This window comes from Lynx rufus, unplaced genomic scaffold, assembly GCF_022079265.1.
Source record: "Lynx rufus isolate CCGP_SWC_20201006 ecotype Redwood Valley unplaced genomic scaffold, mLynRuf1.p SCAF_29, whole genome shotgun sequence".
Classification (NCBI taxonomy): Eukaryota; Metazoa; Chordata; class Mammalia; order Carnivora; family Felidae; genus Lynx; species Lynx rufus.
Window position 1 is genome coordinate 165,688 of NW_025814844.1, and position 24,099 is coordinate 189,786.

General features: G+C 55.8%; 1 protein-coding gene across 7 annotated transcripts; it reads left to right on the forward strand.

Moving 5' to 3' along the window:
- Positions 1 to 115: 115 nt before the first annotated feature.
- SMPD4 (sphingomyelin phosphodiesterase 4) lies at positions 116 to 23,124 on the forward strand. Of its 7 annotated transcripts, none has more exons than XM_047090234.1 (20): positions 119 to 264; positions 2,782 to 2,865; positions 4,327 to 4,413; positions 5,292 to 5,434; positions 5,585 to 5,660; positions 6,252 to 6,360; positions 6,469 to 6,521; positions 7,036 to 7,187; positions 9,115 to 9,247; positions 10,799 to 10,870; positions 14,126 to 14,212; positions 16,775 to 16,920; positions 17,708 to 17,798; positions 18,444 to 18,544; positions 19,141 to 19,304; positions 19,800 to 20,005; positions 20,605 to 20,838; positions 21,061 to 21,192; positions 21,389 to 21,517; positions 21,632 to 23,124. In XM_047090234.1, exons 1-20 carry the CDS (start codon positions 190 to 192, stop codon positions 21,959 to 21,961), a joined length of 2,604 nt encoding a protein of 867 aa, XP_046946190.1. In that variant the 5' UTR covers positions 119 to 189; the 3' UTR covers positions 21,962 to 23,124. The 7 variants fall into 7 exon arrangements, with proteins under 7 accessions (XP_046946196.1, XP_046946190.1, XP_046946192.1 ...); XM_047090235.1 differs by lacking the exon at positions 119 to 264 and adding an exon at positions 400 to 503; XM_047090238.1 differs by lacking the exon at positions 119 to 264 and adding an exon at positions 438 to 837.
- The last annotated feature ends 975 nt before the right edge of the window (positions 23,125 to 24,099 follow it).

The following is a 24,099-nucleotide window of genomic DNA, read 5'->3' on the forward strand; positions in this document are numbered from 1 at the left end:
CCTTCCAGGGCACACGGAACTCTGGGCTAAGGGACACAGCTGCCCCCGCTGCACACGCGCATCCGGAGGTGTAACCCATAAACCCCGCCGGCCTTCACTTTGCGCACGCGCCCTTTGGGGTAACTGCTCGCGGAGGTAGCGGTGCGTTTCCCGCCAGGCCAGGGGAGGCGTGACGCCAAGCGCAGCTTGATGACGACATTTCGGCGCGGGGTAGCCGAATGGCGGTCTCCGTCCCTTAGGCGGGCGACTTTATGGGTCCCACAGGTGAGTGGTTGGGGCCGCGTGCGGGACGGCCCCCGCGTTCCGGCCCCCCCCCCTTCCGGACCTCCGCCTAAGTCATTTCCGTTTCTACGCGAGCCGCAGGCCTCAGGCCCGGCGCCGGTAGCTGTGCCCCCGGCCGGGCGGGCAGGCTGGGAAGCCAAGGGCTCGGCTGTGCGCTCATGCCGTCTTCCTGGGCTGCGCACTCGTGCCACCTTCTCGCGCGCCTCGCACACCCGGTCCTGGTGGGTGCTTGGTTAACGTTCGTTGACGGGTTGGCGGAAGGAGAGATTCAAGTTAAAGTTGAGCCTTGGGCTCCACAGGCTGTGTGGGAGAAGAGCCGGGTGTGGATTCTCGCCTGACTCTTCCTCCCTGTGTGGACCGACCTTTGTGAGCCTCAGTTTCGTCTTCTGTAATATGGAGCTCCCATGCTCACTTAACAGCATACTTGTGAGCATACTCTGCTTCTCAGAGCGCAACCAAAGGGAGGCCTTGGCAGTAGTGTGATTTGCTTGGAATGACTGGCGATGCCTCTCTGAGAAGAAACCCCAACAGGATCCGAAGCAGCCATTGAAGAAAGTGGGTGTAAAGTGGCGGATGCAGGGAACACTTGGTACACAGCGGAGAACGGTGTGATGGACGAGCCAGGCTGTGGCAGCGTTAGAGAACAGGGCAGACGAGACACTGCCCTCTCTTGGAAATACTCCTTGTTTTGGTGCCTCTGGGCCTCAGTTCTTAAGCTGCTGCCTATGCAGGCTTCGTCTAAGAAGGAGGTGCTTCCACCTCATCATCTCTAAAGCTCTGCCCTTTGCAAACAGGCCAAGATTTTATTTACGCTGCTTTGATCCTTCTGCTTTGGTCATCTTAATCAGTGTTCTCCTGGCCACTTGGTTCAGGAGCAAAGTGTTTACATTTTCCTTGAAACTGAATTTGATAGCGGGTGCCTGGATGGCTCGGTTGGGCTTGATGGATTGATCACTCGTGGTTTTGGCTCTGGTCACGGTCTTGCTGTTCATGGGTTCAAGTGCAGAGCTTGCTTGGGATTCTCTCTTTCTCTCTCTCTCTCTCTCTCTGCCCCTCCTCTGCTCATGTGCTCTCTCTAAATAAATAAATAACCATTTAAAAAACACCTGAATTTGACAGCTAATATCAAGAATTGAAGAAAACCTGGAAGATGCTTATATTGCCAAGAAGCAGAGATGCACATCTCCCCTCAACTCCACTGCCTCACAGCCTCCTTGCATCTAGTCTTTCTCCATCCACATACACTTTCATTTGCCACCTCAGCACCTTTACTCTTGCTGTGGGCACAGCTGTGCCAGGAAAGCCATCATCAGTGGGACTCGGCAGGCTCCCTTCCTGTTCAAGTCTGGATATTTTCCGTTTCTGACCTGGGTGGTCAGAGAGAAGGGAATCTAAAGAGTTGCTCCTGATTTTCTTTTTTTTTTTTCAACGTTTTTTTTTTTTTTTTTTTTTTTATTTTGGGACAGAGAGAGACAGAGCATGAACGGGGGAGGGGCAGAGAGAGAGGGAGACACAGAATCGGAAACAAGCTCCAGGCTCTGAGCCATCAGCCCAGAGCCCGACGCGGGGCTCGAACTCACGGACCGCGAGATCGTGACCTGGCTGAAGTCGGACGCTTAACCGACTGCGCCACCCAGGCGCCCCTACTCCTGATTTTCTGATGGCTTGTTCGAAAGCTTCCTCCAGCTTGCTCATCCCCTCCATTCATTCTCATAGAGCACGGGTGACATTCGGGAGATTCACCCACCTGTCTCTGTGGGAGATGTGTTAGGAGATGAGTATATTGGAGTCTTGGCTCTGCTGAGTGAGGGCAAGTGAGTTACCTCCTCTCTGCTGCTAGTTCTTTATCTGTATCGGCCCAGCAGGTTGTTGTGAGGAAGTATAGTCTGTTCTTGCTTAACAAACTTAGCAGCTTAAGACTGCGTCCATTTATTATCTCACAGTTCTATAGTCAAGTCCAGGAGGGCTTGGCTGGATTCTCTGCTTAGGATATCACAAGACTGAAATCAAGGTGTTGGTTGGCTTCGCTGTTACCTAGAGGCTCTCAGGAAAAATCTTTCCAAGCTTCTTCGAGTTGCTGGCAGAATCCACTTCCTTCGGGCCGCAGAACTAAGGTCCCCCATTTCCTTACTGGCTGGCAATGGGAACTGCTCCATATCTTAGGGTCCGCCCACTTGAGACTTCAATTGTATCTGCAGAATTCCTTCACAGGACCTGCATGAGCATTTGGTTGAATCGTGGAGGGCTATCTTTAAAATTCTGCCTCCCACTGAGTATTAAATGAGGAAATACGTGGAGGGTCCTTAGAACCAGGCGTGCCACACAGCAAGTGCTGTACAAGCTTTACAGATTCGCCACTGCGAACTCGGCTCTGAAGCTGGCCACCACGTACTGCATCAGAACAGCGTTTTTGTAAAACGTGAAACTTGGCAGCACAGGCTGTGCTGTAGTATAGTGTCGTGTGGCAGATGTTGAGATTTCGCCTTGGTTTTTTCACAGTGGTTTCCTAAGGTGGCCGTTTTCAACGTTCCCCAGGAGGCTGCTATGGCGTTCCCTCACCTGCAGCAGCCCAGCTTCCTCCTGGTAAGTGTCAGTTGCCCGCGTGAGGGTCAGTGAGATGATGGTTCTACAGCTGAGGGACTTGAGAGTCCTATCCACTGACTTGAACTTTGCACTGGTGGTTTTCTGAGGCGCATGTGAGGAAAAGCACGTTGGACTTGGGATTAGAATCCTTAGACTTGGCTCTGCCCCCTAATGGTGTAGGACCTTGGGTTTACTCAACCTCTGAGCCCTGTTTTTCTTATCTATAAGAGGAGCTTCTTACCTACAAGATAAGTTGATTCACATGCCATTTTTACTGCTTCCTGAGGTCTGGGGAGGAGCACGGGAAAGGATATACATCAGAATTTTCATGTCTTGTAAACCTTTACACATTTATGGGATATTCTAATAATCGTACTGTCATCCCTGGACAATGGAGGGGCAGGGACCCTGCTGTGCTGGGGGCAACCAGGACTGTACTCTAAGTATTAAACATGACACCAAGAAGTTAGGTGTGAGGCAGATAGCAGTGGTGAGGATTCCTAATTTCAGGTCCCAGAAGATACTTCTCGTAAACATTTATTCAGAAGGACATCCTTCCATGGTGCACCCTCTAGAGCCAACAGATGCAGTGCCTCTGGCATCGAGTGGGTAGAGACCAGGCATGCTGCTAACCTACCCACCCTCCGTGGCTGCAACAGCCCAGGTTTCCACCTCTGACTGAGACACCACCTTCATTTAGAGGTGGCTAAGGCCTTAGGTATCCTTGGGCAAAGCCCCCTTGGTTCACATTCCGATATTTTCTCCTGATCTTAATCCATACCCCATGACCTTGGGTAGATTTCCTTCATTCTTGTCCTGAATTTCCTAGCCTGTCCATCACCTTCATGATTAGTGTCAACATTTGGTTAAAGCTATCTATCATTTCTCACCTGCGTGCCTCGTTTCTTAAGATAGTGAGTTTCGTTGGTTTGTTACCTACTGAATAAAGGGTAGCTTGGTTAAGAGGCCTTCTGTCACTCTCATTTTGCTGGGCATCCTCACTGATGATCACAGTGGGGTCATCACAGGGGGTCGTCACATGGGAAATTTCCAGTTCACGTGTATACACTCAGTGAGTACCCTGTGGTCTCTGGGGGGTGTCCTACGCATAAGTAAGCATCCTCTTCTGGTTGTGGGACTGACCCTGGAGCTGACCCCCTGCTTATGGATTGTGTGGAAGTCACCTCGGTCATGCAAATGTGCAGTTCTCTGCTATAAGTGGGGATGCCTGACAGAGGGTGCAGGGAAGAAGCCTGAGAGTTGGCGATGTAGAGAGCCAAGGCGTCTCCTAGTCGTGTCCTTTAGGCCACTGACACAGGCACGAGGTGCCGGGGAACCAGGCCGGTGGTATGTCTGACTCCTACCTATCATTTGGATTTCTGTTTTGATTCGAGCCAGGATAACCGCAAAAGCCACCAAGTGAATATGCTCATGATCTTTTTGGTTTGTTCTATCTTCTAGGCTAGCCTGAAAGCTGACTCTGTAAATAAGCCTTTTGCACAGCGGTGCCAAGACTTGGTTAAAGTCATTGAGGATTTTCCAGCAAAGGTACAGCTGTGCTAGCATCTCCTTGGGGCATGTCTCATACTCGTTGAAAAACATTTTTTTTAAGTTTATTTATTTATTTTGAGAGAGAGAGAGAGAGAGAGAGACAGACAAACAGACAGACAGACAGACAGAAAGAATATCCCAAGCAGACTCCGTGCTGTCCAGGCAGAGCCCTGTGCAGGGCTTGATCCTGTGAACTGTGAGATCATGACCTGAGTGGAAATCAAGAGCCAGATGCCTAACCGACTGAGCCACCAGGCGCCCCTGAAAAATGTTCTTATATAAGCCCCTGATTCCTACCTCTGAGCATTGCCCTGGACAGAGGCTTGACCCAGTATTGTAACTGTCGCGTGTATGGACACATTTAAACATGTCAGCATGTAGGCCAGGGGTTCTCAGCCACAGGTGCTTCTGTCCTGCATGGGATACTTAGCACCGTCTGGAGACATTTTTGGTTGTCACACAGGGGAGGGTGCTACTGGCATCAAGTGGGTAGGGACCAAGTGTGCTAGTAAGTATTCCCAAATGCACAGGACAATCCCCGCCCCAACAAGGAAGCATCCAGCTCAAAAAGATTGAGAAACCCTGATGAAAATACTGAAAAGATACATTTAAATCACACCCAGAATTATCAAATAGTAGTGTAAGCCCAGGCAGCTGGCCTGGACAAGGATTCTCACCGATGATCACAGGAATGTCATCAGGGGTGGTCAGTGACTCCAGAAATTCCCAGTTCATGTGTACACACTCCATGAACAAGGTGGGCAGTTTGTGGCACGGGGCTGGACTGGGTGGGAGGCTCACGTGGCATGGAGCCCGGCAGTGGGCACCGGTCCTCAGCAAGCCTGCCCGCAGCCTCCCCTGCACACCCATTTCAGGAGCTGCACGCCATCTTCCCGTGGCTGGTAGAGAGCATTTTCGGCAGCCTGGACGGTGTCCTCGTTGGCTGGAACCTCCGCTGCTTACAGGGGCGAGTGAGCCCTGTGGAGTACAGCATTGCAATGGAGTTTCTAGACCCCGGGTAGGTAGGTTTGTCACCCGAGAGGGGCCGGATGTTTCCTCATGGTGATCCCATTCTTGAGGCACTGAATTTCTCAAAACTCAGAAACCGTCAAAGCAAGATGGTTTGCAGTTCGTTGCCCTGTTTTTGTTGTTTTAATTTCATCTCCAGTGGCCCAATGATGAAGTTGGTTTATAAGCTCCAGGCCGAAGACTATAAGTTTGACTTTCCGGTTTCCTACCTGCCTGTAAGTAAGCCGTGGGGTGAGAGCCGTGCTCGGGCAGAGCACCCTGCACAGCGGCTGCGGCCGTGGGGGAGGCGGGCAGGGCTTGAGGGGCTGCGGCAGTGGGCACGGCACCATGGTGTCTGCTCAGGGCCCGGGGGGCGTGGCACATAGAACTTCAGTGGCTAGTTTTTTTAAAGATCATTCCAAACTCTGCCCATGGGGAAGGCGCCACACTCCTGGTTTGTACCTGGCTGAGTGGCAGGCAGGGCCATGTGACCAGTTGCTGTTTTTCTGAGTCTCCGGTCCAGGGGGCAGAATTAAGGGATGACTTGTTCGGGGGGTTGAGGAGCAAAGAAGACGGGGAACATCAAGTGCTTGACAAGGCTCAGAAACTCAAACAGCTGCTGCCCTTGCTGTTTGCGGGTGTTCCTGAGGATGGCGTGAACAATTCTGAGTGGAGGCCCTCTTGCTCTGGTGCTACCCAGAGGACGGCACCACTCCCCCAGGCAGGGTCTGAGTGCCTGTGGCCTCCACCGCACCCCTCCCAAAGGCTGCACTGCATGGGGCGCCCTGCCAGAGCCTGTCCACAAGCCCAACACGCTCTCTCCGCAGGGCCCCGTGAAGGCATCCATCCAGGAGCGCGTGCTCCCCGACAGCCCCCTGTACCACAACAAGGTCCAGTTCCCCCCGACGGGGGGCCTCGGCCTGAACCTGGCCCTCAGTATCCTTTGTCAGTCCCCCAGGGGTGGGGAGGCCATGGGTGGCCAAGACGTCATGCTGAGGGTGGTCCAACAACCCCTGCCTGTTTGCCCCCTGACACTGCCGTCAGATCCGTTCGAGTACTACATGTTCTTCTTTGCGTTGAGCCTCATCACTCAAAAGGTACGAAAGGGATGCCCCTAAGCAGCTCTTTACCAAAGCCCCCATGAAGGGTGGGGGCTGTGGCCTAGGACTTTCTTTCTCTTCCGTCTCCACCTCATTTCTCCAGCTCCTCCTTTGCATCCTCCTCCAGCCTTCGCCCCTCAGGCCATTCTCACTTAGTGAGGATGACAGGCTGGTGGGCGGATTTGACAGGTCATGTGGGGTGACCTGGGTGCCTCGAGTGGTAGTCGGGAAGGCTTCCCACAGGAAGTGCTTACTGGGCATGGGCGCAGGGCACAGGTGCCCAGGAAGTTTGCTGTACATCATCTTCCCATGTGCCGAAAAGGACTGTGGGGTCTAGCCCCCTGTGGTGGGAACTTTGCTCCTGGCACTGCCCAAGGTGCTTGTGTTCGGGCCCTTGGGATATGGCCCATGTCCCAGGGCTCATGTGCAGTGATTTGAGCCCTGCAGTTGCTGGGGTTAGCAGCCAGGGTGGCACCCAGAGCTACACACCAATGCAGATTTGCTTTTCCAGCCACTCCCTGGGACTCTCCACATACGAACTTCAGACTGTGCCTATTTCATCCTCGTGGACAGATACCTGTCATGGTTCCTGCCCACAGAAGGCAGTGTGCTCCCCGCACTCTCCTCCAGTCCTGGGGGGCCCAACCCCTCACCCGCTCCCAGGTAAGGCTCTCTGGTTGCCCTGGCCCTTGGCCTGGGGTGGCCCAGCCCTGTGGCTAGCCTTTAAGGCCTGGTTCTTCCATGAGGGGGGGGTCTGGTCAGCGGGCATTGCTCATAGGGACAGTAGTGCCACTCTTTGTTCATGGTGTCCCAACTTTTCTTATGCCTGAGATCTCAACCCCAGCTGCCCTAGCACAGACTGGAGAGGAGGGTAAAGGAGGACATCTGTGTGGGTTTTCAGTGATTAGGTCCTGTGGCCACAAGGACGAGGGCTGGCTTTGGTCTGGGAGTGGGCTGGGTTCTGCCCACAGCAGCCCTCCCCACAAGTGCATCCAAGCCCCACACTGAAGCGGTGTGTTGCCAGGGCTGATTGATGACACTAGGCAGGTGGTGCTGGAGAGAAAGGGGCTGTGGGCAGGCCACAGCAGGGCTGACATGTGGAGGAATAAGAACAGGAAGAGTGTGTGTAGGCTGCAGGACCAGGTCTTGGCCTGAGCCAGAGGCCCTGGGGCAAAAAGCCTTTCGTGCCAGTCCAAGGCTGGGCTGTGGCTAGACCGTGCAGGACGGGAGCGTACAGCCAGCCTCAACTCGAGGGTGAACTGAGGCCTTGGCGGGGTGCATTTAGCCAGTGGCTCATTGGCCGCCTCTCCCCAGGAGACGCTCCTGACCTGGGAGCTGCCAGCTGTGCTCCTCACCCTCCTCAGTCTTGCTGGTGTACCTTCTTCCCTGGGAGGCAGGTTCAGGCCCACCCCACATCTGCTGACGTGTGCCGTGCTGTGACCCAGACCTCACATGTGTGCACAGATGTGCCCAAGGAGGGGGGATTGAAAAGAGGAGGTGGGGGCACGGAGGTGGGGAGAGGCTGCCCCGGCATCAGTAATGCTGCGGCCAAGAAGGACCAGGGCTGGCCGGGTTCACACCCTCTCAGAGGCAGGTTTCAGCTGCCCAGCTGTTCTCTGGGCCCGATTTTGTTGGCTTGTTTTAACATAGAATTTCAGACTTCTAGAAAACTTGCCGCAATAACAAAAAACTTTCATAAGTCCTTCACCTACGTTTCTGAATCATTTCATTCTTTATCTGTATGTGTTTTCCCTGGGCCATTTGAGTAAGTTATAAATGCACTGCCTGTTCCCTCTTAATGTCTTGGAGTGTATTTCCTAAGAGCCAGTGCATTCTCCTACACAGCCTCCTGCACTTCTATCCAAGTCAGGGAATTAATATTGCTACCCGGCTGCCATCTAATCCTCAAACCCCATTCGGGCTGCACTGTCTACCCCACTAATGTTTGCCACCTGGCTGGGATCTGGGGGAGGGTCACTCTCTGTGTGTGGTTGGCTCTGGTCCCCCTCCAGTCTGGAACACTCTCTCAGTCTTTCCCTGTTTCCTGACCTCAACACCTTTGAAGCGTGCAGCCTGGAGGTGTGCAGAATGCCCTTATCTTAAGTTCTCTGGTATTTCCTAGTGATTAGACCCAGCAGCCCGTGGAGTCTGTGTGCTTGCAACATTGTCTTGATCGCTGGGCCAAGGGGGTGTTGGCCAGGTTTTCCTACCATAAAATTAAATGGGTCCTTTGTGCCTAAATTAATTAACAAAAGGGATTTGTTGGGAAGATCTACTGAGACTCTGTAATTATCAGTGGTGTTCGTGTCCCTTGACGATCGTCAGCCAGATCAGTTATTAATTGGTTGGTTGCCAGATGATAGCTGTCTGGTTTCATCCTATAGTTATCAGTGGGCATTCTGTGGTAGGAAAGACTTTTCTTCCTGTCTGTTGATGGTGTGTATCGATATGGATTTGTATGGATTTGGGGGTCGTTCTATGATTCAACAAGTGGTAATGGTTACTGTTGCCAGTGATGTTGACGTTGAGATTGCCCCGGGTTGTGCCAGCAGGATCCCCTAACGAAGGCCTTTTCCTGTGTCTCCCTCAGAACACCAACCATGCCCTTCGCTTCTTATGGCCTCCACCACACCAGCCTCCTAAAGCGACACATCTCTCATCAGACATCTGTGAATGCAGACCCTGCCTCCCATGAGATCTGGAGGTCAGAAACTCTGCTTCAGGTGAGCGCGAGGAGGCTCTTCTCATCTTCTGTTTCAAAATAAACTGCCTGGCCACCTTCCACCCCCAGGGGCAGAGGCCTAAAGACTGTCCTCAGCCTGAAAGTGGTTCTGAATTGTTGGTGTTCTCCTGCTGTGGCGTGTGGGAATCAGACTAGAAGAAACGTGCCCATGTGTCTAACCTGTATGTCATTGGTAGTATTTTTCATCCCAGCGTCCCCTTTCCAAAGACTTTTGTCTTTCTCATGGTAATATGAGCGCTGCTCAGTTTCCATTGGATCCGTGTAAAAGCTTTCCCCACCTTCGACATTTTCAACCTGTTCCCACGTTGCTGGAGATGTTTCCTGTGATCACCATCATTTGGATATTAAACCCCTGCCCCGGTAGCGTTTTTGTTGTTGTTGCTTGGTTTTGTTTGTTTGTTTTATTTTAGGGAGAGAGCGCATGCACACGAGCAGGGGAAAGGGGCAGAGGGGGCGCAAGAGAGAATCTTAAGCAGGCCCCATTCTCAGCGCAGAGCCTGACACAGGGCTTGATCTCATGATTCGTGAGATCATGACCTGAGCCGAAATCAAGAGTCCAGTGCTTAACCAACTGAGCCACACAGGTGCCCCAGAGTTCAATAATGTTCTGTCACGTGGATATTCCCCTTTTTGTGTTTCTGTTCATCTACGGATGGCCACTTGGGTTGTTAGCACATGTTAGCTATTGTGAATAGCTGTTTCTACATGGATGTACAGATATCTCTTAGAGACTCTGATTTCGGTTCTTTGGGGTATATACCCTGAAGGGGAATTGCTGGGTCATATGATAGTTCTATTTAATACTTTAAGGAGCCGCCATACCATTCTCCACAGTGGCTGTACCATTTTATATTCCTGTCAGCGGTGCACGACCTTACCAATGCCCATCATTTTCTGTCTTTTAGTATAGCCATCCTCATGGATGTGAGGTGGTGTCTCCCTGTGGTTTTGATTTGCACCTCCCTCATGGTTGATGATTTGAGTATCTATTCATGTCCTTATCGGCCATTGGTATGTCTTTGGCGAAATGTCTGTTCAAGTCCTTTGCCCATTTTTTAATTGCGTGGCTTTATTTTTTTGTGGTTGAGTTTTAGGAGTTGTCTTTCTATTCTGGGTATCCGTTCTTTATCACATTCACGATTTGTAAATACTTTCCCCCATCCTGTGGGTGACCTTTGTCTGTGGATAATGTCTTCTGACGTGCAAAATATTTTTGAATTTTCATCAAGTCCAATTTGTCTGGTTTCTTTTGTTGCCTGTGCTTTTAGAGCTAGAAATCATAGCCCAGTCCAGTGTCCTGAAGCTTTCTGCCCACAGTTTTTGCTAAGAGTTTTAAGTCTTAGCTCTTACATGTATGCCTTTCATCCATTCTGAGTTATTTATTATTCATGGTGTGAAGTAAAGGTCCAGCTTTATTCTTTTGCATGTAGATACCCAGTTTTCCCAACACCATTGGTCGAAAAGAACTGCCCCTGGAATGGCTGTGATACCTTAGATGGAAACCATTTGACCATCCAGTGCTCTCTTGCAGGTTTTTGTTGAAATGTGGCTTCATCATTATTCCTTGGAGATGTACCAAAAAATGCAGTCCCCTCACGCCAAGGTAGGTTGCCACACTTTTTCATCCCCTCTGCTCTGGCCCTGGTGTGCCTGGTCCACCTGCTGCTTCTTGTCCTTGATCTCAGCTCGTTGTCAAGGGCTGGATGGTGGGAAGCAGAAACTCACCATCACCCCTTACTCTGATGCCGGACGGCAGGTGGGTTTCATTCTGGGGTGGGCTTGCACCCTGCGGGCTGGAGGCCTGTCCTCTCTGGGGTCCTCCCCATGCTATTTCCAGAGCCCCCTCCCTGGCAGCCGGAATGGCTGAGGTTGTGGTGCTCGTGCTCTGGGGCCAGGAGAGCTGCGGATGCCTCTGGGAGTCACATCCGGGCCTGTTCCCTCTGCTATCACAGCGTCTCCTGCTTTCCTGCTGAGGTGGCACCCGGCCGACTTCGCTCACCTTGGTGCCCGTACTGCCTTCCACCTCCTCCAGAGCATTGGCAGGCAGCCCTTTCTGCAGTGGGTGGGATCTGATGCCTCCCTGCATGCAGCCTGGCCTGTCTCCTCCTCTTTTTCCCTTCTCTTCCCTCACAGGGCAGCATGCTCATTTGCAGAGGCGTGAAGGCAGCTGTGTCCCTGGAACGTTCCCAGGGCCGGCAGCCTACTGGACTCGTCAGAGTACAACAGCTCTGTTCGCCTCTTATTAGGCAGGGTGGGCACCTAGGTTCACGCTCCATGAAACCGCCTGAAACGTGTGAACTGGGGCCTGTAACCAACTGTGTGATCTGTGGCTTCTGTGCACTTCTGTGTTTGCTCCTCAGACTTTGCTTTTGTCAACGCCAGACAGAATTCTTGAGAGATTCCTTACGAATTAACACTCTATAGCTAAAATTCACGAGGGTGGCCTGTGACCTTCCCTCTGTGATTCCAGCAAGTGGTGGTGGTTCTGCAAAGTGTTGGCAACCAGTTCTGCTTCTCTGCTGCCCTTCTGAGTACCCATTTGGGGAGCAGCCCCCAACCACTGCTCTCTTAAAGTGCAGAGTGACCCAAATCTCTGTCCTTGACATCACAGGGAACGGAGGGAAAGCCAGAACTCTGTCTTGGGCCTCTCACGTTACTAAGTGCTTGCCCTGCCATTGCTGCTTCCACAGTGGGCTGGCTGCATGTTCCTGGCTGGTGCACGGGGGTCAGGGGCCAGGCTTCCCCCTAGGGCCCTGGGGGCTCACTCAGCCCCTGTGCATGTGGCTTTTGCAGAGGCCGGGGCTGCTTTGCTGCATTGCCTTCCCATCTGCTCGTTCTGTCTTCTGAGCCAGGGGGAGCACATTCACTGTCATTTTTAGCAGATCTGCCAGTCACAGAGGTCCTCTAGGTTGTCTCCTGTGAGGATCCCGAGCCCTATACGAGGGAGGAGGGTGGGCCGTCCCTGCCGGAGCAGGGGAGCCTTCCCCTTCTTCCTCACGTTTGCTTCCTCTTGGCCAGACCGCAGGGCGGGGGAGAGCTGCTCAGAATGACTGGTAGTCAGGGGGCGACTGGGAAGCCCCCACCAGGTACCCATTGAGGTGTTTAGTTTTGTTTTGTTTTGTTTCCTATTTGTCTTTGCCTCCTATTGAGGCTGAAAGCAAAACCTAAGAAAACCTGGTGTGTGGGAAGGGGAGAAGGACAGCCATGGAGGTCTGCTTCACCTGAGGCTCCTTACCATTTACCCAGGCCTGTGCTGTGCCGTTTGGAAATCCTAGCCTTGGGGTCAGTTTTCCTGATGTGAAAGATGCAGGAAACGCAGCTCTGAGAGGTCCCATGGTGCGTCCATGCGTAGCCTGGGTCCGGAGCGTATGCTCGCTCCTTACAGCCCGGGCCTCTGCTCTGCCTCAGCTTACTGGGCAGGGAGGGCTTCAGGAGAGTCAGATGGTCGGTAAAGACCGCATATTCCTGCAGGACACTGTGGGGCCTGCACTGTGTTCCTGCAGGCTGGGCAGACCCCCAACAGGGGAACCATGTGCTCCCTGATTCCTCACTGAGAGCTGTCGCTGAGCCCGGGTCTGGCCCAGAGGAAGGCCATGAAGGGCAGACACCTCCTTGCTGTGCTGCTTCCTGCCCCTGCTCTGCGCATCTGTGGCTGTGCCTGTCTCCTCGAGGTCTGGCACATGCATTCTGACCTCTCCCGTGTGAAGCATGGTACGCGGTGGGAGGCATGGCCCTCCCAGGGCAGGATGTGTGCCAGGGCCGGCTCTGGGTTGTGCTTGGCTAAAGGGGACTGCTTGAGCAGGCCTTGTCGCTGCAGCGGGGCAGGGCAGAGGTGGGGTAGGGGTGGACAGCTTAAGCCAGCTCTGCTGTCATCCCCCATGGCCCAGGCTGTCCCAGCCTCAGGGTTCCAGCTGCCTCTGGGTGTGTGTGGCCATGACCAGATTCTGGGGGCCCGTCGGGACTGATGGAGGGCTCTGTGTGTCTGGAGTTGGGGAGTCCTGGTGAGGTACGAGAGGTGGGTCTCCCAGGATTCGAACCCATGAGTGTTCACGTTACCTTTAACGATTTCGGGAATGTGGGGTGTGGAAGGTGTCAGGCCTGGTGAGCTAAGCCTTGCTTGCCTCTGTGCCACCCTGGGAATCAGCCCCATTCAGGAGGGGTCGCTGATTGGATCTTTGACACCTAGGAACTGATCTCATCATATATCAGTTTGGTAAATTTCTTCTTGGGACAACACAGGGAAGTCCAATAAGTTACAAATTTTTCTTTCTTGAGCAAAGAGGTCTCCATCTGGAACTAGCTCCTCAAAAATTTCTCTTCTGAGCCTCGGGGCCTTCAGGGCCTTGGTGGCCATCAGTGTGTCCCAGCAAGACTCCTGGGATCCTGGTGGGCTCCAGTGTGCACACGCTGCACACAGAGCATTCAGGGTTGGGGGAGGGCAGGACCCTCTGGAAGGAAAGTGAGTCAGGCTGACCTCAGGGAGCTGGAGAGAACTTCAGGCCCCAGAGACATGAAGGAGGCTGCCCAAGTGACCTTGAGGGTCTGTCTGTCCCTCTGCCTGGCAGGTGGAAGAGCACCCCTTGGGCCTGGCTCTAGTCTGCCCACCAGGAAGGGCTCCGTCTGGGCGGCTGAGAGGGTGGTGTCCCATTGGTCTGAGGCTGCTGGGCTGTGATTGTTTGGATTGTCACTGACGTGCTTTTTGTTTTTGTTTTTGTTTTTTGTTTTCTCTCCTTACTTCTGGGCTCACTTTTGTCTTTCTCTCCCTGCTGTCCCCTCCCCGGTCTCTCCCCTCCTGTCCCCTGCCCTGTCCTCTGCCCTCCCTGCCTGTTCTTGGCTTCTCTGTTTTGTTGTCTCTCAGCTGGAGGTTCTGCACTACCGACTCAGTGTCTCCAGCGCCCTCCACAGCCCTGCCCAACCCAGCCTCCAGGCCCTCCACGCCTACCAAGTACTGGCCGCTCTCATATTGTTTTGTTTCACCCCTGCCCTGTGGTGTGAGCCATGGAGCGCATGGCAGTGCAGTGGTAAAGCGAGGGTCCGGCCGGGGGCCAACTGGGGTGATTCAGGCCAATTCCAAGCAGAGTGAGGCCAGTGTGTGTTGGCGATGGTGGCAGGCATCCGTCTTTAGCCTGGCTCAGCCCTCAGCTTGGTAGACTAGCCCGGGTTTGGGGTGTGGGGCCACCAGATCTGCCTGGCCAAGCCCCAAGCCAGTTGGAATGTGGTAGGCTCTTGGGAGTTGGTGACTTCTGTGCTTGGCCCTGGGTTGAGGGAGCGGAAACAGTGTGGCCTTCGCAGTGGCCTGACTCACCTGGCTTTGCGGGCCTGGTACCTAGGAACTGACTGAGCCCAGGGAAGCCCCAAGGCTCATGGTGGCATGGTCTGTCAATCCCAAGCCTGTGTGAGGCCAAGGGGCAGGGAGGACAAGGGCTTCGTCCCCTAGCCTGGAGAGGCTGTTGGTCCTTGAGCATGCTGGGGCCTGGCCTCTTGTGGACTTTTGTGCTCCCACAGAGGTAGGCGAGAGCAAGAGAGGGCCTCACGGAGACTGGTCTGCTTTAGGCAGAGATGACCAGTGCGGACGGATTTGAAGTCTTGAGGTCGGTAGATGGAGTGCAGGACTACAGGCTGTTTCAGGGTAGATGGAGTCTGGTAGTTCATGGATTCACGAGATGAATGTCAGGAAGTTTGGGCAGAAAGCATGCATGTAGATCCCATGCTCGAGGCCAGGGGTCTGTCCAGTTCCCCCTCAGTGGGAGCACACCACATTTAACCTGATATTTGAGCACAAGATAAGAAATCACGTTTGCTGGGATGGGGTGGTGAGTGCGCACAGGGTTCCCACTCAGAAGCAGCAGCCACAGGGAAGAGGGAAGAGAATGATCCAGAAGGGCCAGCAGGGGCGGGTTTAGCACAGAAGTGGTACCACTCCAGCATGTGTTGGGGAAGGGCTCACTTGGCCGAGAGCAGTATCCCTGGAGAAAAGTGCACAGCAGGAGGGGTGAGAGCCCTCCCCCCACCCACCATGGGAAGGGTTGCTGAGCTGAGAAGGGCTGGGCCCGGTGAGAAATGCCACTGGCTTTGGGAAAGTGTCCCTAACGGCCATGCGGGTGGAGGAGGCCCACTTACAGCAGCGGTGGCTGGATTCCTGTGGGGATTTGGCTCTCGAAGGGGGGGGGGGGGGGGGGAGGGGGAGAAAGGTTTGGCTTCTGTCCAGAGGGAAGATAGATAGCCCAAGGAGCTTCCCGGTTCAGTGCAAATGCTCTGTCCTCCGCTAGGGAGATGGTGGGTGGGTCGGCGAGGGGCCAGGAATGAGAAAGGGGGAGGCTCCTGGGGGGAGTCACAGCCTGGCAACAGTGCCCTCTGATCCTCCGTTACTGTGAAAATATCTTACGTTTTTTTTGTTGTTCAAATGATGCAAGTTCATCGCTTAAGCTTACAGATAAGCAGAAGAAAATCTCCTCCTGAAGCCCCGTAGCTTCCCCCCGCAGTCATATCGAGTCGTGTGGTGTGTTGCCTAGGCCTGTGGAGACAGATCCATGGCAAGGAGAGCGGAGAAGGCAGTGCCGCGGGCAGTGGTGGGGCTGTGACTGGGTGCCCGGGCTGTGCCAGGAGGCACGGCTTGTGCCAGCCTCAACGTTGCTCAGGATTTGGACTAGGCTGCCAAAAGCTGTCTCGAGGTTGTGGGGGTCCCAGAGGCCTGGGGGGTGAGTGTGGGGAGAGGAGCGCGTCCGGGCACCCCAGAGCTGGGAGCCGGAGGCAGCGTATCCTGCCGGTGCCGTCCTCTGCCACTCTGGAGACTCCATCCTGTATTCCGTCACAGAAGAGCCAGCGGACAGGCTTTCCTCTCGGGGCTGGGTCTTAAAGATCCTACCTGAACCTTGTGAATGAGAATTTCACCTGAGAAGATAGAAAGCACTCTTGTCTTGTGCTGACGGCAGGGCTGTTAGCAATAGAGGAAGGGCCACCCTGCGCCAAGCCCCAGCTGGCTGTGTCCAGGACAGGAAGTGGATGGAAGGGTGAGGGTTACAGCAGGAGAAGGAATTTGGGAGTGTTTGTCCCTGAAAAAGGAAGCCATGGGCCCCAGCGAGCTGTCTTCATATACCTGGGAGGCAGGCAGGAGACCCTGAGTCCGGATCCAGGGTGGGATACTGGCCTGCCTTGCCCCCTGCTCCTCCTCTGGCTGGCCAGGAGTTGGGGGGGGACCCCTGAGGACTTGGCCGGGCAGCAATGACCCGAGTCAACCGCAGAGGGTGCAAGAAGCGGTTGGAAGCACACAGGGAAGCATTCAGGTCTGCTTTAGCAAAGCCGTCCCGCCCTGCCTGCGTGCTTTTAGCGGGTCTCAGAGCTGGCATGCGAGGTCTGTCTGCTGCGGGCCAGGCCCAGGGAGGGCCCTGTGGGTGGCCCACACATCCTGTCGGGGAGAAGCGGTCCTGGGCGGGACATACATGGCCAGGCCTGGGGGCCCCACCCTGGGACCAGTCTGGGTCCTGACACAGCTCCCCCTCAACCTCAGGAGTCGTTCACACCCACGGAGGAGCACGTGTTGGTGGTGCGCCTGCTGCTAAAGCATCTGCACGCCTTTTCCAACAGCCTGAAGCCTGAGCAGGTCTCTCCCTCCACCCACTCTCACGCCACCAGTCCCCTGGAGGAGTTCAAACGGTGGGTACAGGGCATGCACAGGCCTCCCGTGTCCCTGGCTGCCACTGCCTCCTACTGCACATACTTGTTGCCCACAGTAACCTATCCTTAGGGCATGGGGTCGGCCTGTGAGGCGTCTGCAGGGTGGGGCAGGTGGGAAATCACCTTGACCCCTCCTGGGTCTGTTTCCCGATGCCTCCTCTGGCTCCACAGGCGGGTGGGGGCTGCCTGGCTGCCACGGCCTTTCCTTCCAGGCCTGCCGTCTTCAGTAGAAAGAGCCAGGCTGGCCAGAAAGAGGCCCCATCTTGTTGCCCTGTCTTGTCCCCTCCTCCCCAGTGTGGGCAGAGTGGAAGATCTACATTGACCGCACTCAGAATGCCCAGGAAAGCCGATGGGCTGGGAGTGCCTTCACTGCAAAGTGGCTCATTTGTCATGGGAGACTGAGCTCTGTGCTGCACCCTCCCCCTCCTCTTCCCCTCTGCTCCCCCAGTCCTTCTGTCAAAAGGGCCAGGACGGTGGCCTGACTCCTAGGCCAACTGGGGCCAGCAGAGCAGGTGACTTGTGTGTGGTGACCCAAGCAGAGGTGGTCACAGGAGCCATACTAGGTCAACCGCTTGTGTGCTGTGTGTCCTTGGGACATTCCCTAATCTCTCTGAACTTTGGTTTCTTTGTGAAAAATGGGGCCCAAAATAGGAGGCCTTGCCTTCAGGGGTGCCCAGTGTTCACCCCGGCAGAGCTGGCCCTTGGAACCAGGAGCCACTTGGCTCACCTATGAGGGGACCCTCTCCTCGCCTCCCCTCCCCTGCAGGGCCGCCGTCCCGAGGTTTGTCCAGCAGAAACTCTACCTTTTCCTGCAGCACTGCTTTGGCCACTGGCCCCTGGATGCGTCCTTCAGAGCCGTGAGTGTCAGCCCCATCTTGCTTTCTTTGTCTTTGCCCTCTGTGCCTGATGAGGGAGGTCCCGTGGGGCGGATGCAGGAAGGAATCAGCTATTGCCGCAGAGGGTCACATTGGTGGGTCACGTTGTTCTGCTCATTTGAGTTTTCAGAGCCAACCCCCAGGTACAGAAAAGCTGTCTGCCCTGACCTGGAACCCAGTGGGTCCACGCTGGGTGGGTTCCCAGCCCCACTGAGCCTCACAGGCTCCGCTCCCTCAGCTGGGGAAAGCACTCCTGTGTTCCACACGTTCCACACTCGCTTCCGAAGGGCTGGCACGAGGGTTACATATCCTAAGGGTTAAAACTAACGTAACGTTGTGTGTCAGCTATCTGCAGATTAAAAAAATCATTTTAATTAAAGATGAAAAAAGAAACATCATAGGGGATGCGGAGTTCCCTCCTGCTCCCTCTCGGGGTGGCGGGTGGGAAGAGAACGTGGGAACACCTCCAGGAGAACCGAAGCCCCACGGTTAGGATCACCCCCTCCTCATTGAGCTGCCTGCCGGGAGCTGAGCTCCAGGCCACCCAAGGATCTGGACCAAAGCCCCAGCCCCACAGCCCAGCAGAATGCCAGCCTCCAGGCCCTCAGGGCACACGTGTCCCACCAGGTCCTGGAGATGTGGCTGAGCTACCTACAGCCCTGGAGGTATGCACCTGAGAAGCAGGCTCAGAGCAGCGACTGCCAGGCCCGGTGTGTGTCGGAGAGATGGTGAGCCCCGGCCCGTTGTCCTCCCTAGGGGGACCTGCTTCCAGGTGGGGCACAGGCCCTTCCCTCCTTGACTGTGCTTTGTTGTCTGGGCCCTGGGCTTGATCTCCCACAGAAACAGCTGGTGACCCCTCTGTGCTGTCCCCTTGCCGTTGACTGTCTCCCCTCAGATGTATGTTTGCACTCGCCCCCAAGCACCCGTCGACCCGTCTTCACTAGTGTTCTGCATAGCAGCCACCACCGCCTCCCCTCCCGCCCTCACGGCCACCCCCCCAGCCTCCGCCAGCGCCTCCTCTCCACGACTGCTTTCCTTGTGCTCCTTCTGGTGCCCGGGCCAGCCTCTGCTGCGGAGGCTTTGGCCCTCTCGGGAAGGGCCGCATCCTACAGAGGATTGCGCCATCTATAGGAGGCCTAGGTCTTCCCTGCCTCCCTTGTGCCTCCTCCCTTGCCCCCACCCCTGGTCCCTCAGCCACGATGAGGTCGTGGCAGGGGAGAACCTGGAACCCAAGGAAGAGAGCGCTAGTGAAGCGGGGGCATAGACTGGTGTAGTCCTGCCTCCAGTGGGAGTTCTGGGCCCTGATGCACTGCCTGGTCCCCAGGGCACCCTTTGTGCAGGAGAATCTGCTGATGTACACCAAGCTTTTTGTGGGCTTCCTGAGCCGCGCGCTCCGCACCGACCTGGTCAGCCCCAAGAACGCGCTCATGGTATTCCGAGTGGCCAAAGTCTTTGCCCAGCCCAACCTGGCTGAAATGATCCAGAAAGGTAAGCCCTCAGCCAGAGGGAAGCAGCACTTAGAGAGGGCCCCACGGACCCTGCATGTGCCTCACGGGCTCGCGGTGGGCTGGCAGAGGTGCCACGGGGACTCCTGGTGCACGGTGGCGGGGTGGACGTTGGAGCCTAGCGGCATCCTGCCTTCCCTGTGGCACGCGTGCCGGGCGGGAGCTGCGGGGGTGCTGGGCGGGGGAAGCAGAGCTCAGAGCTGTGTCTCCCTGGTGACTCTTGGTGGCATCAGAAAGCAGTCTTGGCCCGTGTCGTGTCTTAGATGGCTTTATCGGGTGTTGGCTTCTCTGGTTTTCTTTTGTGCATGTCGGCCTTCCTGTTGAGACTGGTGGGGGCTCAGGAACATTAGGAGTCGGGCCCCTGTGCCACTCGGTCCCTATCCCTCGGAAGCCTCAGCGGCACCCAGGAAGCCAGCCAGCGGCTACTGGCTGTTTGGTGCCATGGAAGCTGAAGCCAGAGTCGGGTTCTGCTTTCCAGGGGAACAGCTGTTCCTGGAGCCAGAACTCGTCATCCCACACCGCCAGCACCGACTCTTCACAGCTCCCACTTTCACCGGCAGCTTCCTGTCCTCGTGGCCCCCAGCCGTCACAGACGCCTCCTTCAAGGTGAAGAGCCACGTTTACAGCCTGGAGGGCCAGGACTGCAAGTACACGCCAATGTTCGGGCCCGAGGTGCGGACGCTGGTGAGTTGGGGCTCCCCCAGGCCACACGGCCGTCCCGAAGCCGTGGCAACAGCAGGGCCAGGGAGAGCACACGTGTTGTACGGAAGGAGGAAGGTTGGGTGTTGGTGGACGCTGCCGTACCTTGGCTTTTTTTCTTTTTTCAGTGCGGTCTACGTTTTTTCTGATGATAAAGGCAGCACTTGCTAGAAAGTTTTCACATTTAGAATACGGGCGTCTTGGGGGCGCCTGGTGGCTCAGTGAGTTAAGTGTCTGACTTTGGTTCAGGTCATGATCTCAGGGCTCCTGAGTTTGAGCCCCACATCGGGCTCTGTGCTGACAACTGGAGCCTGGAGCCTGCTTTGGATTCTGTGTCTCCCTCTCTCTCTGCCCCTCCCCTGCTCACAGTCTGCCTCCGTGTCTCTCCAAAGGAAATACACACACACACACACACACACACACACACACACACACACGTAGAATATGCACATCTTAGTCTTGAAAGACCCTGGCCTCCTCCTGGCCTGCTGGGGGCCCCCAGGTCCGCCTGCCAGCCTGTTTGGTGGCTGGGTGGCGTGCGGTGGCACCACCCGAGCTGGCTGACCTGCCCCCATGCCCCGCAGGTCTTGCGCCTGGCTCAGCTCATCACGCAGGCGAAGCAGACTGCCAAGTCCATCTCTGACCAGTGCGGGGAGAGCACGGCTGGCCGCCCCTTTCTGTCGTGGCTGGGCTTCTGCTCCACAGACACGAACGGCTCCTACGCAGCCAACGACCTGGACGAGATGGGGCAGGACAGTGTCCGCAAGACAGACGAGTACCTGGAGAAGGCCCTGGAGTACCTGTGCCAGATGTTCCGAGTACGAGCCGGGGGAGCTGTCCCCTTCCTGGCGTTCGGTCCCGCGGCCCTCATCCCCTGCCCAGCCCGTGGGAGATACAGCCCGTGCCCACGATGTCACGTCTGGGCCCCCTTGCTGTCGCCGTTAGAGGCCCAGGGGGGCCAGTCTCCTCCCTTCACCCCGAGAGTGAAGGCAGGTAGCAGGAAGCGGCACTGCCTCCTCACGGGGCTTCCTCCCTCACAGCTCAGCGAGGCTCAGCTCACCCAGCTCACGCTTGCCTTGGGGACAACTCAAGATGAGAATGGGAAGAAGCAGCTCCCAGACTGCGTCGTGGGGGAGGACGGGCTCATCCTCACGCCCCTGGGCCGGTACCAGGTAAGGGCCACACCCCGGAGGGCTCCGCTCTCCTGGCGGCGTGGCCGTGGCTCCCGCTGGCCGAGCCTCCGAGCCCTGTTGTCCCGGCAGGCCCGGCAGCGGAGACCGCACCTGTGAGGCGTCGCAGAGGTGTGTTCGCAGGGCTGCTCGCACGGCCCAGGTTTCACCCGAGGCTCGCCTCCTTTGCTGCTTCTAGATCATCAATGGGCTGCGAAGGTTTGACATCGAGTACCAGGGTGACTCAGAGCTGCAGCCCATCCGGAGCTATGAGATCGCCAGCCTGGTCCGCGTGCTCTTCCGGCTGTCCTCCGCCATCAACCGCAGGGTGAGTGCACGCGGGAGGGCCGCCCCCGCCTCTGGTCCTGCCACCCTCGGGGAGAGGCCGGGGCAGCGTGCGGCCCTGCCCGCGCCCACTCCCCGTGCCTCTGTCTCTGCCCAGTTTGCAGGCCCGATGGCAGCCCTGTGTTCCCGTGCCGACTTCCTCGGCAGCTTTTGTCGGTACCACCTCACGGAGCCCGGGCTGGCAGACAGGCACCTGCTGAGCCCGGTGGCACGAGGGTGTGCGGCCCGCCGTCCCCGGGGCCCTAGGCTCAGCCTGCGCTTCCTGGGCAGCTACCGGACGCTGCTCTCGCTGCTTCTGGCCTTCTTCGTGGCCTCCCTGTTCTGTATTGGGCCCCTCCCTTGCGCCCTGCTCCTCGTGCTGGGCTACCTCCTCTACGCTGTGGCCATGACGCTGCTCACCGAGCGCAGCAAGCTGCACCATCTCTGACCTCAGGCCGGGTGCCGATGCAGGGCCGCCAGCAAGAGGCCCACACAGCCTCTCCCTCGAGCCTGAGAGGCCACCTCCGAGCTAGGGGGCCACTTTCCTGCAGCCACGGAGCCATGCCACGCGTAAGAGGAGATGAAACCGGAAGGGTGTGGTCCAGGCTTGCCAAGGAAGGGAGTGACATCAAAGGGCCTGTTAGTGTCACAGGACGGTGCCGGACCCAGCCACTCGGTCCTCCCTGCTTCCCTCAGCCACAGGCCCTGCAGTGAAATGGGCCTCCAGGCCTTTCTCCAACCTGACGCCCCAGGGTCTAGCTGTGTGAGGCCTGGGAGGCAGTGCTGCCCAGGAGGGGCCTCGCCATCCTTAAGGTTGGCAAGGTGGCGTGCCTCTCCTCTCCCTGCCGACAGCAGGACGGTCCCTCAGTGTCTGGTTCCAGAGAAGATTCCAAAACCCTAGAGGTTCCTGAGAAAGTTAGAGGATGGTTCTCTGATTCCTAACTTTAAGCCTAGATTTTGCCATCGCATTTGGCAAGGTGAGGGTCATTCTTCACGCATTGCCAGCAATTCTGGGGCTGGGCCCTACAGCTCCACTTTCTAGAAGAAAAGATCCTCCAGGAGCACAGATGCTCAGTGGGACAGTGCTTCACCTCTGGCTCCCTCCTGGCCCCCAAGCCATTAAGCACGTTGCTTGGTGGCAGCCCAGCGTCACTGCCTCATCCGGGACAGGCTCGCTTGTCCCATGGGCAGAGGGGATGTGGCTGGGCCATGGGAGTTGGGCATCGTCTGGTGCTGCAACCAAAGATGGTCAAAGGCATTGTTTGTACCTTCAGTAAAATCGAGTGCAAAGACACTAACTTTTTGATGACATTTGAATGTTCATACTACACAGCAATTTCATGTTCTCTGTCGAAAGTCATCCCCACAGGGTCTCAATCTCAAGCACACGCATTCATCTTACAGGGGACGCACCAGAGAGAACATCTCAACGACGATTTTAAACCAAACCTTTGTTTTGGGTGTTTTGGATTTTTTTAAGTTTCCAAACTAAATGTTGAGCTTTGTATTTTGATGTGAACTCAGAATAATGGCATTCTGGGGCCTGTGACCAAAAAACAAACCAAGTTTGTAACTGACCGCAGATCTGAATAAAGCAGTTTTTGCTCCCGAGTCTCGTGGTCCCAGGGCTCAGCCTCCAGCGCGGTCGTCTGCACAGGTCTCCCAAACAGCTGGGGTTGGCAGAGACCACTGAGGGCACCATTGTCCTTCCCAGGGGGACGGTGGGTTTGTTTACAGCAGCAACAGACCAAGGCAGCCATAAACCCCTAAGTGGCCATGATGGGAGAGGGCAGGCCTCCGAGAGCTCTGGGAACCAGGCCCAGAGTTGGCCTCAGCCAGCATGGGCCCTGAACTGTATCTAAGCTGGGAGAATTTTTTTTTAAGTTTTTACTTAGTAGAATCCCAAACAGGCTCAACGCTGTCAGCACAGAGCCCCACGTGGGGCTCGAACCCACGAACCACGAGATCATGACCTGAGCCAAAATCAAGAGTGGGTCACTTAACTGAGCCACGCAGGGGCCCCTATGCTGGGAGAATTTTGCCTTCTACTCAGGGCGTCAGGGGTGGCCTTAATACAAAAAGCTGGCAACCCCAGGATGTGAGTCCAATTTCCTGTGACTCCAGGAAGCTCCGAGGGTTGTGTGTGCAGCTGGGAACCGAACCGTGCACCTTCCGGCCCCACATGAGTGTCTCTGGGGTGCTTGGCCAGGCGTGAGTGTTAATGTCCTCCTGTCCCTGGGCAGGATTGTTGCTTTTGTCAAATTCGATGGAAGTAAGATAGTATTTCTTTTTTTTTTTTTTTAATTTTTTTAATGTTTTTTATTTATTTTTGAGACAGAGAGAGACAGAGCATGAACGGGGGAGGGGCAGAGAGAGAGGGAGACACAGAATCGGAAACAGGCTCCAGGCTCTGAGCCATCAGCCCAGAGCCCGACGCGGGGCTCGAACTCACGGACCGCGAGATGGTGACCTGGCTGAAGTCGGACGCTTAACCGACTGAGCCACCCAGGCGCCCCAAGATAGTATTTCTACAAGTTGGACGTGAACAGATGAGTGAGTGACTTTTGTTCCCAGACTCATTCAGTC

Coding starts and splice junctions, on each gene's coding strand:
- SMPD4 (XM_047090234.1), top strand. CDS start 190: ATGACGACATTTCGGCGCGGGGTAGCCGAATGGCGGTCTCCGTCCCTT. Junction 4,414..5,291: donor TTGAGGATTTTCCAGCAAAG/GTACAGCTGTGC, acceptor CACCCATTTCAG/GAGCTGCACGCCATCTTCCC. Junction 5,435..5,584: donor ATGGAGTTTCTAGACCCCGG/GTAGGTAGGTTT, acceptor TTTCATCTCCAG/TGGCCCAATGATGAAGTTGG.